Source organism: Salvelinus fontinalis, chromosome 23 (assembly GCF_029448725.1).
Source record: "Salvelinus fontinalis isolate EN_2023a chromosome 23, ASM2944872v1, whole genome shotgun sequence".
Lineage (NCBI taxonomy): Eukaryota > Metazoa > Chordata > Actinopteri > Salmoniformes > Salmonidae > Salvelinus > Salvelinus fontinalis.
In genome coordinates this window covers 33,639,087-33,652,901 of record NC_074687.1, presented here as the reverse complement: position 1 = coordinate 33,652,901, position 13,815 = coordinate 33,639,087, and the positions used below count along the sequence as shown (strand labels likewise).

The following is a 13,815-nucleotide window of genomic DNA, read 5'->3' as shown; positions in this document are numbered from 1 at the left end:
TCCTCATAGATTTAAGCTGAGGTTTCAGAGTCTTCAGACCCCCATCAAGTGTTACTTGGAATCACCCCAACCAATCAATTCAGTGTGTTGACTCATTTAGGAGTGTTTTTAATTGACAGCTGGCAATATGGGAGACTGTGGGGAGGAGTGGAATGTCAGAGTGAATTGACATTCTGTTGGATCTACCTTTTGAAAGGGAGGGTGCCATGGGTTTTATTCATATAATTTATTAACATTCTAAGAGAGATTATACTCATAGCTAGAGTGTCATGGGAATCTAATTACCTATCCATTAGAGGGAGAAAATTGGAATTACTGCCAATATGAGTATGTTGAACATTCTGAATCTATTCAATCCACAAAATCAACATGGATGGAAAATCTATGTATTTCTCTGGGATGAATTAAACACTAGCCACTACGCATACAGTGATCTTTACCCTCCGTAGTTCTGGGAAAGGGAAAGTGTGAATCATCCAATGTATGCTGTTTATCATCATGACGGCAAATGTAGTGTGTGTGTGTGTGTGTGCATGTGTCTACAGAGGGGTTTGTTGGGCACATGCTTCCACTGCTGATCCTAGATGTGGATCATGTGAGTTGAACGAGGCTGCATCCTTCCTTGCTGCTCTCTCACTCACTAAACACACACACACACACACACACACACACACACACACACACACACACACACACACACACACACACACACACACACACACACACACACACACACACACACACACACACACACACACACACACACACACAGCTGATTGCAGGTCAGTGCTCAACAAGTGATAAGATCTGTTGGGTCCTGATGACGTTCAAATCAAGTCAAATCAAATTGTATTTTTCACATGCGCCGAATACAACAGGTGTAGACCTTACAGTGAAATGCTTACTTACAAGCCCTTAACTAAAAATGCAGTTTGAAGAAAAATGAGTGTTAACTAAAAAATAGATACAAATTAAATAAATAAAAGTAATAAATATTTAAAGAGTAGCAGTAAAATAACAATAGCGAGGCTATATACAGGGGGTACCGGTACAGACTCAATGCAAATAGTCTGGATAGCCATTTGATTAGCTGTTCAGGAGTCTTATGGCTTGAGGGTAGAAGCTTGTTAAGAAGCCTTTTGGGCCTAGACTTGGCGCTCCAGTACCGCTTGCCGTGCGGTAGCAGCGAGAACAGTCTATGACTAGGGTGGCTGGAGTCTTTGACAATTTTTAGGGCCTTTCTCTGACACCGCCTGGTATAGAGGTCCTGGATGGCAGGAAGCTTGGCCCCAGTGATGTACTGGGCCGTACGCACTACCCTCTGTAGTGCCTTGCGGTTGGAGGCCGAGCAGGCAGTGATGCAACCAGTCAGGATGCTCTTGATGGTGCAGCAGTATAACTTTTTGAGGATCTGAGGAACCATGCCAAATCTTTTCAGTCTGAGGCTTTGTCGTGCCCTCTTCACAACTGTCTTTGTGTGTTTGGACCATGATAGTTTGTTGGTGATGTAGACACCAAGGAACTTGAAGCACTCAACCTGCTCCACCACAGCCCTGTCGATGAGAATGGGGGCGTGCTCGGAGTGGGACTAGGGTTGGAGTGGGACTAGGGTTTCTGGGATGGTGTTGCTGTGAGCCATGAGCAGCCTTTCAAAGCACTTTATGGCTACAGACGTGAGTGCTACGGGTCGGTAGTCATTTAGGCAGGTTACCTTAGTGTTCTTGGGCACAGGGACTATGGTGGTCTGCTTGAAACATGTTGGTATTACAGACTCGGTCAGGGACAGGTTGAAAATGTCAGTGAAGACACTTGCCAGTTGGTCAGCGCAAGTACATCCTGGTAATCTGGCCTTGTGAATGTTGACCTGTTTAAAGGTCTTACTCACATCGGCTACGGAGAGTGTGATCGCACAGTCATCCGGAACAGCTGAGGCTCTCATGTATGTTTCAGTGTTACTTGCCTCGAGGCGAGCAAAGAAGTAATTTAGCTCGTCTGGTAGACTTGTGTCACTGGGCAGCTAGCGGCTGTGTTTACCTTTGTAGTCTGTAATAGTGTGCAAGCCCTGTCACATCCGAAAAGAATCGGAGCCGGTGTAGTACGATTCAATATTAGTCCTGTATTGACGCTTTGCCTGTTTGTGTCACGCCCTGACCAAAGAAATCCCTCGGGGTTCTCTATGGTGTTTTAGGTCAGGGCGTGACTAGGGGGTGTTCTAGTCTTTAATTTCTATGTTGGTGTGTGTATGGTTCCCAATTGGAGGCAGCTAATGATTGTTGCCTCTAATTAGGGATCATACTTAGTGTGGTCCTTTTCCCACCTGCGTTGTGGGATATTGTTTTTGTTTAGTGCATTGTGCGCCACGAACTGCACGTTCGTTTATTTATATGTTGTTTGAGATTTCACTAAATAAATATGTGGAACTCTACTCACGCTGCGCTTTGGTCCACTCATTATAACAAACGTTACAGTTTGATGGTTCGTCAGAGGGCATAGCGGGATTTCTTATAAGCTTCCGGTTTAGAGTCCCGCTCTGTCACGAATGTCGTCAGGGAAATGACCGGACCAAGGTGCCAACAAAACAAGAAACAACAAAACCGAACGTGAAGCTGTCTAGGGCTATACAGGCCACTAACACAGTCAAATACCCACAACTAAGGTGGAAAAACAGGCTGCCTAAGTATGATTCCCAATCAGAGACAACGATAGACAGCTGTCCCTGATTGAGAACCATACCCGGCCAAAACATAGAAACAGAAAACATAGAAATAAAGAAACTAGAATGCCCACCCTAGTGACACGCTCCTTGAAAGTGTCAGCTCTACCCTTTAGCACAGTGCGGATGTTGCCTGTAATCCATGGCTTCTGGTTGGGGTATGTACGTACAGTCACTGTGGGGATGACGTCATTGATACACTTGTTGAAAAAGCCAGTGACTGATGTGGTGTACTCCTCAATGCCATTGGAAGAATCCCAGAACTTATTCCAGGCTGTGCTAGAAAAATTGTCCTATAGCTTAGCATCTAACCACTTTTTTATTGACCGAGTCACTGGTGCTTCCTGTTTTCGTTTTTGCTTGTAAGCAGGCATCAGGAGGATAGAATTATGGCCAGATTTGCCAAATGGAGGGCGAGGGAGAGCTTTGTACGCGTCTCTGTGTGTGGAGTAAAGGTGGTCTTGAGTTTTTTTCCCTCTGGTTGCACATTTAACATGCTGGTAGAAATGAGGTAGAACTTATATAAGTTTCCCTGCATTAATGTCCCTGGCCACTAGGAGTGCCACCTCTGGATGAGCGTTTTCCTGTTTTCTTATGGCAGTATACAGCTCATTTAGTGTGGTCCTAGTGCCAGCATCAGTTTGTGGTGGTAAATAGACAGCTAGGAAGAATATAGATTGGTAAATAGTGTGGTCTACAGCTTATCATGAGATGCTCTACCTCAGGCGAGCAAAACCTCAAGACTCCCTTGGATTTCGTGCACCAGCTGTTTACAAATATATACAGACCGCCACCCCTTGTCTTACCAGAGGCAGGTGTTCTATCCTGCCGAAAAAGTGTAAAACCCGCCAGCTGTATGTTATTCATGTCGTCGTTCAGCCATGACTCGGTGAAACATAAGATATTACAGTTTTGAAATATCCCGTTGGTAGGATATACGTGCTCGTAGTTCATCTGTTTTATTATCCAATCATTGTACGTTGGCTAATAGGACCGATGGTAAAGGCAGATTACCCACTCGCCGTCGGTTCCTTACAAGGCACCCAGACCTACGTCCCCGATATCTCTGTCGCTTTCTCCTGCGAATGATGGGGATGAGGGCCTTGTCAGGTGTCTGAAGTAAATCCTTTACGTCCAACTGGTTAAAGAAAAATATCTTATTCCAGTACGGGGTGAGTAATCGCTGTCCTGATATCTAGAAGCGCTTTTCGGTCATAAGAGACGGTGGCAGAAACATTATGTACAAAATAAGTTACAAATAACGCGAAAAAACACACACAATAAATCTGTAAAATGGCAGCCACCTCCTCCGGCGCCATTATTCCTGCCTCCCACTGAATACAAATCAATGAATGAAGGGACTGGGAGAAGAGCTGTGAATATTCTGTGAAAATTCTATCACTATTGTCCTCCAAGGCAATTTCTCAGAGAGAGTGCCCTTGTCCCCTAGCATGGGACTGTTAGGATCAGAATAAAATGAGAGGAGGGGTTCCCATGTTGTTTTCCACCCTTATGATATCACTACATGACTTTGCAATCTCCTGTCAGTCAGTGTGTATAAAATGTTAAGTCTTACTGCTCATTCACATGAAGCCACATGACAATGGAGAAGGAAGCCACGCCAGATTCACAATCCCAAATTCTAGTAATTCTCTCTCTGTGCCTTTTCTTCTCAGGAGTCTGTCTTCATGGGTCCATGATCACACCGCCACTTGTCAGCACACTGTATTTAACTTCGCAACAGCAAACTTAATTCATCCTTTATCAAAAAGAGCAGCAAATTAGTGAGCCCTGCCGTGTCCTGAGAAACAATTTAGTCAAGCTAATTAAATGTAGCTGTGTTGTACCTTGCTCTCAGTGAGTCATGCACCCTTTACCTCCCTACAACACCTAGCAAATTACATATTCACTGACCCAGTGCTTTCTTTGCTAGCTGGGACAGGAGGAGAGGGAGAACTACTCCATTGTGGTTTGAAGCAGTGTTAATTAGCTCTTGTTGTGGTGTATTCTTCTCCTGCCTTTGGTTTGACGTGCATGGGGGCTGCCATTAACCACCAGTTTCTCACCTCTCTACAGGCCTGCTGGAAAGCAGCATGCGACTAAAGCCCCACGAGGCTCAAAACTACAGGAAGAAGGCATTGTGGGTGTCTTGGATCTCCATCGTGGTGACACTCATCCTGGCAGTGGCAGCGTTCAGTGAGTACATACCATTAAATGGTGTCCTTCAATGGTTTAGTGTACCCTGGTGTCCTTCAACTGTTTTATGTTGTTAAGTGAATGTCCCTGAGTGACTGTGGTTCCAGATGTTTCTTGATGAGCATTGCTATTAGGTTTTTAACTTGGTGCTCATGGTGAAGTGTGACAGAATATTTTTATTGCAAAAAAGGCTATACTGTAATATTTTGTTGTCAGTATGTTTGTTACACTCAATTATAACTCAGTCCAACAATAAAAAGACCAGAAGAAAGAATGAGAGGGGGAAAAAATGTGGATAGTCTTTTGAAGCATTTGTAAGCTAAACCAACCTGCCACTAAATCTCTGGCCCATTGGCACTACCGTACAAAACAACAGAAAGATAACTTTGCAATCAGACAGAACAGAAGACCAAATCTAACTCTTGTTCATAAATATTGTAGAACATAATTATTTTGAAGCCTTCACAATGCACTGTGAAAAAGGAAAGCAGGCCTATGAACTACAATTCGGGAAAATACTCTTGCAGTGCTGCCATTCATTGCTAGTCGCGTCATGTCAAAAAGTTCACTTCATGAGGACTCATTCTGTTTGGTGTATTTTGGTGTTTAGATTCAAGAGATAAAGAAGAGAGAGATTGTCTCTTCAGGTTCAAAGCACACTAGGGCATTCCATTCCAACTTCCTGTTACAAGTCACTCTAGGGCCCTTGAACTTTCCTGTGACCTTCGACACCATGAAAAGGGGCCAGGGTTGTCTTTATGGTGTGGTGCATTCACTTGGCAGGTTTGACTTTTAAATATCTCTGTGAAAGGCTGCGGTGTCATCATGTAACCTTTTCAAGCTTTCATCCGAGGAGGATGTCTTTTGTCCTCTTTCAGGTGTAACTGTCTCTCACCTCAGTGTTTTATATTACAGTTATATTGCCATAAACGGCCTTGCGTGACTCAAAGTACAGCTTACTGTTGCTAGCTGCGAACAGCTGTGGCTCAGAATCAACATTTTGTTTCCTTTCATAAACCAGCTTTTGATTGTACGAAGTAGTTGCACAAAGTGGAGCATCTTTAAACTGGCTCAGTCATAAGTGTCTGCAAACTCAACAGAAAAATAGAATATAAAACGTTGGAGGTTTGGAGTAGACAAAATCAAATCAAATTGTATTGGTCACATACACATATTTAGCAGATGTTGCAGGTGCTGTGAAATGCTTGTGTACCTAGCTCCAACAGTGCAGTAGTATCTAAAAATTCCCAACAATACGCGCAAATCTAAAAGTAAAAGATTGGTATTAAGTAATATATAAATATTAGGACGATCAATGTCAGAGTGGCATGGACTAAAATACTTCAGAATAGAATACAGTATATACATATGAAATGAGTAAAGCAGTATGTAAACATTATTAAAGTGACTAGTGTGCCATTATTAAAGTGACCAGGGATTCCATGTCTATGTATATAGGTCAGCAGCCTCTAAGGTGCAGTGTTGAGTAACCGGGTGGTAGCCGGCTAGTGATGACTATTTAACAGTCTGATGGCCTTGAAATAGAAGCTGTTTTTCAGTCTCTCTGTGGATCTATTGGGGCGGTAAGCAAATTGAAGTGTGTCTAGGATGTCAGGTAAGGTAGAGGTGATAGGATCCTTAACTAGCCTCTCAAAGCACTTAATGATGACAGAAGTGAGTGCTACAGAGCGATATTCATTTAGTTCAGTTACCTTTGCTTTCTTGTGTACAGGAACAATGGTGGACGTCTTGAAGTAAGTGGGGACAGCAGACGATGTGCCCTTGAGCAAGGCCCTTCACTCTAATAGGAAATTCAGATCTATCCAAATAGCTTGATTGTCCACATGGTAATGAGTATCTACAGTGGAATAAACCTAATGTATATTCTAATGTTGCACCTTCCAGAATAGTGGCGTTTGTTTATTTTTTATTACATTTTTATTTCACCTTTATTTTATTTAACCAGGTAGGCCAGTTGAGAAAAAGTTCTCATTTACAACTGTGACCTGGCCAAGATAAAGCAAATCAGTGCGACAAAAACAACAACACAGAGTTACACATGGGATAAACAAACCTACAGACAATAACACAATAGAAAAATCTGTATACAGTGTGTGCAAATTAAGTAAGGAGGTAAGGCAATAAATAGGCCATAGTGGCGAAGTAATTACAATTTAGCAATTAACACTGGAGTGATAGATGTGCAGATGAGGATGTGCAAGTAGAAATACTGGTGTGCAAAAGAGCAGAAAAACAAAAACAAATATGGGATGAGGTAGGTAGTTGGGTGGGCTATTTACAGATGAGCTGTGTACAGCTGCAGCGATCGGTAAGCTGCTCTGACAGCTGATGCCTAAAGTTAGTGAGGGAGATATGTCTCCAACTTCAGTGATTTTTGCAATTCGTTCCAGTCATTGGCTGCAGAGAACTGGAAGGAAAGGCGGCCAAAGGGGGTGTTGGCTTTGGGGATGACCAGTGAAATATACCTGCTGGAGCGCGTGCTATGGGTGGGTGTTGCTATGGTGACCAGTGAGCTGAGATAAGGCGGAGCTTTACCTAGCAAAGACTTATAGATGAGCTGGAGCCAGTGGGTTTGGCGACGAATATGTAGCGAGGACCAGCCAACGAGAGCATACAGGGCGCAGTGGTGGGTTGTAAATGGGGCTTTGGTGACAAAACTGATGGCACTGTGATAGACTGCATCCAATTTGCTGAGTAGAGTGTTGGAGGCTATTTTGTAATGATATCGCCGAAGTCAAGGATCGGTAGGACGGTCAGTTTTACGAGGGTATGTTTGACAGCAAACGTGAAGCAGACTTTGTTGCGAAATAGGAAGACGATTCTAGATTTGATTTTGGATTGAAGATGCTTAATTTGAGTCTGGAAGGAGAGTTTACAGTCTACCCAGACACCTAGGTATTTATAGTTGTCCACATATTCTAAGTCAGAACCGTCCAGAGTAGTGATGCTAGTCTGGTGGGCGGGTGCGGGCAGTGAAGAGCATGCATTTAGTTTTAGTAGATTTTAAGAGCAGTTGGAGGCCATGGAAGGAGTGTTATATGGCATTGAAGCTCGTTTGGTGGTTTGTTAACACAGTGACACTTGACAATTACATGTAAATGAGGCAATGTCTCATCTGTTAGACAAACGGTAGGCAATTTGTGGTTGTTAGTAGTAGTGGTCCTCTGTAGCTCAGTTGGTAGAGCACGGCACTTGCAACGCCAGGATAGTGGCTTTCAGTTCCAGGGACCACCTGTATATGAACTGTATGCACGCATAACTGTAAGTTGCTTTGGATAAAAGTGTCTGCTAAATGGCTTGTGTTATACTGAACAAAAATATAAATGCAACAATTTCAAAGATTTTACTCTGTTACAGTTCATATAAGGAAATCAGTAAAAAAAAAAATGTAGGCCCTAATCTATGGATTTCACATGACTGGGAATACAGATATGCATCTGTTAGTCACAGATATCTTTAAAAAAAAGATATGGGTGTGGATCACAAAACCAGTCAGTATCTGGTGTGACCATTTGCCTCATGCAGTACAACACATCTTCTTCACATAAAGATTATGGGAATGTTGTTCCACTCCTCTTCAATGGCTTTGCCAGGTTGTTGGATATTAGCAGGAACTGGAACACGCTGTCGTACACATCGATCCAGAGCATCCCAAACATGCTCAATGGCTAACATGTCTGCTGAGTATGCATGCCATGGAAGAACTGGGACATTTTCAGCTTCCAGGAATTGTATACAGATCCTTGTGACATGGGGCTGTGCATTATCATGCTGAAACATGAGGTGATGGCGGCGGATGAATGGCACGACAAAGGGCCCCAGGATCTCGTCAGGGTATCTCTGTGCATTCAAATTGCCATTGAAAAAATGCAATTGTGTTCTTTGTCCGTAGCTTATTCCTGCCCATACCATAACCCCACCGCCACCATGGGGCACTCTGTTCACAACATTGACATCAGCAAACCGCTTTCCCAGAACAAGGTGCATCTGTTTAATGATCATGCTGTTTAATCAGCTTCTTGTTATGCCACACTTGGATGGATTATCTTGGCAAAGGAGAAATGCTCACTAACTGGGATGAAAACAGATTTGTGCACAACATTTTGGAGAACTAAGGAATCTTTTATTTCAGCTCATGAAACATGGGACCAACACTTTACATGTTGCATTTATATTTTTGTTCAGTGTATATAATCATATCTCTGTGGGATTGTGTGATGCCTGATGATGATTGAAAGTGTTTTAATTATTGTGCCTGCTCTATCTACAGTAGTCTATGCCTTCGAAGGTTAAATACGGTGTATTACTGTTCTGCGTGCCTGCTGAGAGAGCACTATATAATAGCAAAGCTGCTTCATATTCAAAGACGCGTTTCTTCACAACAAGCTGATTTAAGAAAGCCTACAGCCCTGTTAGGGATTGTCTGAGGATTCTGGATGGTGACAAATGGTGTGCTGCTCGATTAATCTGTCCCTCTGTCCGGTTCCATTTGATGCTATGTGAGGAGGGAGGGAGAGAGAGAGGGAGAGAGAGAGAGAGAGGTAGGGGCAGAGGGAGGGAAGGAGAGAGAGATGGGAGAAGCAGGAAGGAGTAGATGAGAAGGAGAGAGATTGGGATAGAGAGTGAGATAGAAAGAGGGATAGAGATAGGGATATAGAGAGGGAGAGACAGAGAGAGAAAGCGGGAGAGATGGGGAGAGAGGGAGCGAGAGAGAGGAGGATGAATAAAGCACATCAGTGCAATCTCTGTTATGGGTGGTCCAAATTATTCCCATCTGAATGAGGAGAGAGCTAGTTTGGCTGAGAAAACAGTCGCTCCCTCCTCTTATCCATCTCTCACAGCAGTAATTGGCTTGGTTTTAACCCAGTTATAGTCTGAACACAAGTTAAAAATAAACACTCAATGATTCTGGCTATTGAATCGGGCCAGCAACATACCACCCTGCATCCCACTGCTGACTTTTCTCTGAAGCTAAGCAAGGATGGTCCTGGTTGGCCCCTGGATGGGATACCAGATTGGGAATCACACACGAAGTGGTGTTGGAGAGTGTTGGAGAGCCAGTAGGAAGCACACTTACCTCTGGTCTAAAAAAATATCCCAATGCCCCTGGGCAGTGATTGGGGACAGTGCCCTGTGTAGGGTGTCCCACGTTAGACGGTTGTTCTGACTCTCTGTGGTCACTAAAGATCCCATGACAATTGTCATAAGAGTAGGGGTGTTAACTCCGGTGTCCTGGCTAAATTCCCAATCTGGCCCTCATATCATCATGGCCACCTAATCATCCCCAGCATCCAATTGGCTCATTCATCCCCCCTCGTCTCCCCTGGAACTATTCCCCAGGTCGTTGCTGTAAATATGAATGTTTTCTCAGTCAACTTACCTGGTAAAATAAGGGTTCAATTAAATTGGCTATCCAGTTCACATTAAACGGATTCTCTGGTACTTTTGTATACTTTTTAGCCAGTTGTTCTGAAAGTAGCACCCACAAGCCAAAAGTGGTCTCCTAAAATTGCGTACTACATCACATATGTGCAGATAATGTGCCCCAAGTCATTGCTCTCTCCCTCTCCCTCTGTCGTGTGTGATTCTTGGCTGGAACTTGAATTGCTAGGGGGCTGGCCCATGTAGGGGAAATGTAGGGAAAATGGTGCAGCACCGCTTCCAAAAAACAGTTGCTTTCAAACTAGGGATGTCTTGGCTAATTGAGGTAAGACAGTGATTATGCATGTATGAACTACACATTGATACATCCACCCCAAAGTGGTTTAAAAAAGACTTAGTAGTCCCCAAAAAAACGGAGTCTTTAAGATAACTTTGTGCACATAAGGGACATTCTCTTGCAGGTACTAAAACAGTTAAATGTGGTAGCTAGTGCAGGCAAATGTTCACAGGAATCTATATATTGTGTATTGGCCATCAGATCTGAAGAATGAATTATCTTATTTGAGACCACTTATGTCGTAGAGGTAGCCCTTTAACTAGAATCATTGGCCTTCAACTTGGTGCTGTGTTTTCCTATGTTGCTCCTAGACCTCCAGCTTTCCCCTTGGTTTTAAATAAAACATTAGCTGGCTTTCACAAACCGCTGTGCCGCCAGGCTTAGTGCACTTCGCCTCCTCCTTCTTCATTCCCTCTGTTTTCTAATCAACTTCAAATCTAATAATTTCAGCCAAAGTGCAGCATCAAAATTGCTTTTAGAGCACAGGAGTATAAGGGAATGAATACCTTCACATCTTTAGAAGATACTGTTCATATTCCATTCCTATAAAAGGATATTGTCATATAATATTCTGTTCTTTGAAGTGGATGAGGCATACAATGCCTTCAGAAAGTATTCACACCCCTCGACTTTTTCCACATTTTGTTGTGTTACAAAGTCGAATTAAAATGGATTTAATTGTCTTTTTTTTGTGAACAATCTACACAAAATACTCTGTAATGTCAAAGTGGAAGAAAACATCTAACATTTGTATAAAAAAATATATAATTTCAAATAAAACAGTCATATATCTTGATTAGATAAGTATTCAACCCCCTGAGTCAATAAATGTTAGAATCACTTTGAGTCTTTCTGGGTAAGCCTTTAAGAGCTTTCCACATCTTGATTGTTCAACATTTGCCCATTATTCTTTTCAAAATTCTTCAAGCTCTGTCAAATTGGTTGTTGATCATTGCGAGACAACCATTTTCAGGTCTTGCCAAGGACTTTCAAGCAGAAGTTTAGGTCAAAACTGTAACTCGGCCACTCAGGAACATTCAATGTCTTCTTGGTAAGCAACTCCAGTGTAGATTTGGCCTTGTGTTTTAGGTTATTGTCGTGCGGAAAGGGGAATTCATCTCCCAGTGTCTGGTGGAAAGCAGACTGAACCAGGTTTTCCTCTAGGGTTTTTGCATGTGCTTAGCTCCATTCTGTTTATTTTTTATCCTTGCTGATTACAATAACATGATGCAGCAACCACTATGCTTGAAAATATGGAGAGTGGTACTCAGTAATGTGTTGTATTGGTTTTGCCCCAAACATAACACTTTGTATTCAGGAGAAAAGGTTAATTACTTTGCCATATTTTTTGCAGTATTACTTTAGTGCCTTGTTGCAAACAGGATACATGTTTTGGAATATTTTTATTCTGTACAGGTGTCCTTCTTTTCACTCTGTTATTTAGGTTAGTATTGTGGAGTAACTACAATGTTGTTGATCCATCATCAGGTTTCTCCTATCACAGCCATTAAACTCTGTAACTGCTTTAAGGTCACCGTTGGCCTCATGGTGAAATCCCTGAATGGTGTCCTTCCTCTCTGGAAACTGAGTTAGGGAGGACGCCTGTATCTTTGTAGTGACTGGGTGTATTGATACACCACCCAAAGTGTAATTAATAACTTTACCATGCTCAAATGGATATTTAATGTCTGCTTTAATTGTTTTACCAATCTACCAATAGGTTCCCTTCTTTGCGAGGCATTGGAAAACCTCCCTGGTCTTTGTGATTGAATCTGTGTTTGAAATTCACTGTTTAACTGAGGGACCTTACATATAATTCTATGTGTGGAGTACAGAGATGAGGTAGTCGTTCAAAAATCATGTTAAATTATTATTGCACACAGAGCGAATCCATGTAACGTATTATGTGACTTGTTCTCAACATTTACTCCTGAACTTGTTTGCCGAAGGGGTTGAATACTTATTGACTCAAGACACTTCAGCTTTTCATTTTTTATTAATATGTAAAAATTTGACATTATGGGGTATTGTGTGTCGGCCATTGACACAAAAGATAAATTTAATCCATTTGAAATTCAGGCTGTGACTCAACAAAATGTGAAAAAAGTCAAGGGGTGTGAATGCTTTCTGAAGGTACTGTACATTTTAATCTAATGCTATTTAGGTTTGTTTCCAACAATAAAGCTTTACATTCCATGGTGAAATTACAATGTGGTGTTGTGAAAAGATTAAACCTTGTTCGAACATAAATGTACCTGAGGTCATTACTCACACAGTATTCAGGGATTTGACTATGACTGGTCCCAGATGCCATGCCAAATACCATAGAGTTGGTAAAACAGCACATTGAGATCTGGGACAAGGCTTTGGAATGTGAGTGACACTTGGAAGAAAAGCTTCACTATAGTTGCTGGGCAGCTGAACATGACAGATGGGTGGAAAAGCCACATTACAACGGAGGGCAGTCCACCCCCATTCCGTCTGAAAACTCTGCTAAACTGTTGGTGATTATCTGTGTCCTAAATGGTACCCTTTTCCTATATGGCTCTGGTCAAAAATAGTGCACTATATATGTACATGTAGGGAATAGGGTCCCTATTGGGACTCCCACAAAATATTTTTTTAGAGAGACAGACAGATGTACAGGAGTCTGGAGGGAATACAATAAATCATTTGTAGCTTTGAAAACACCCAGCAAAGGAAAACATTCTCACCGGCGCAGCCATTCATCATGTCGCCTTTTGCTTGGTGGAAAACATGATTATTTATTCATTTGTTTTTCTTTCCTGTAACCTATTTGTGTTGGTAAATGTCAAAACAACAGGGAGAGATGGACAACAAGGCATGGTGAATAAAAATGGAATCCATTTGTGTCTATAATTAGAGGGGCCAATGTGTGACATCGGGGTTAAAATTTCTAAATGGTTTGATATACATTTAAATATAATTGTCTTGCAGCTTCACATGTGCAGTTACATTAATACAATTCTAGGTAGGTACAATGAGACCATAAATCCACCTAGCAACAACAAAACATTTACATGTCATTCAAAATGTCACAAGAAACATGTTTCTTTGTCATGCCTAGTTGCCAGGTCTTTTTGTGCTTTAGTCAACTTCTCTATCATGTATAGCCATGCTGAATAATGAAAAAGATAAATAACAC

The 13,815-nt window shown here is 42.1% G+C and overlaps 1 protein-coding gene across 2 annotated transcripts in view; it reads left to right on the top strand.

Annotated features, from left to right (window-relative positions):
- The window catches only part of LOC129821172 (transmembrane protein 163-like), a 92,798-nt gene that overhangs the window by 13,264 nt on the left and 65,719 nt on the right, over positions 1–13,815 (top strand). For both annotated transcript variants that reach the window (XM_055878519.1, XM_055878518.1), the window contains exon 2: positions 4,790–4,909. In XM_055878519.1, the coding sequence (XP_055734494.1) occupies positions 4,790–4,909 (120 nt within the window). The remainder of the gene's footprint in view (positions 1–4,789; positions 4,910–13,815) is intronic.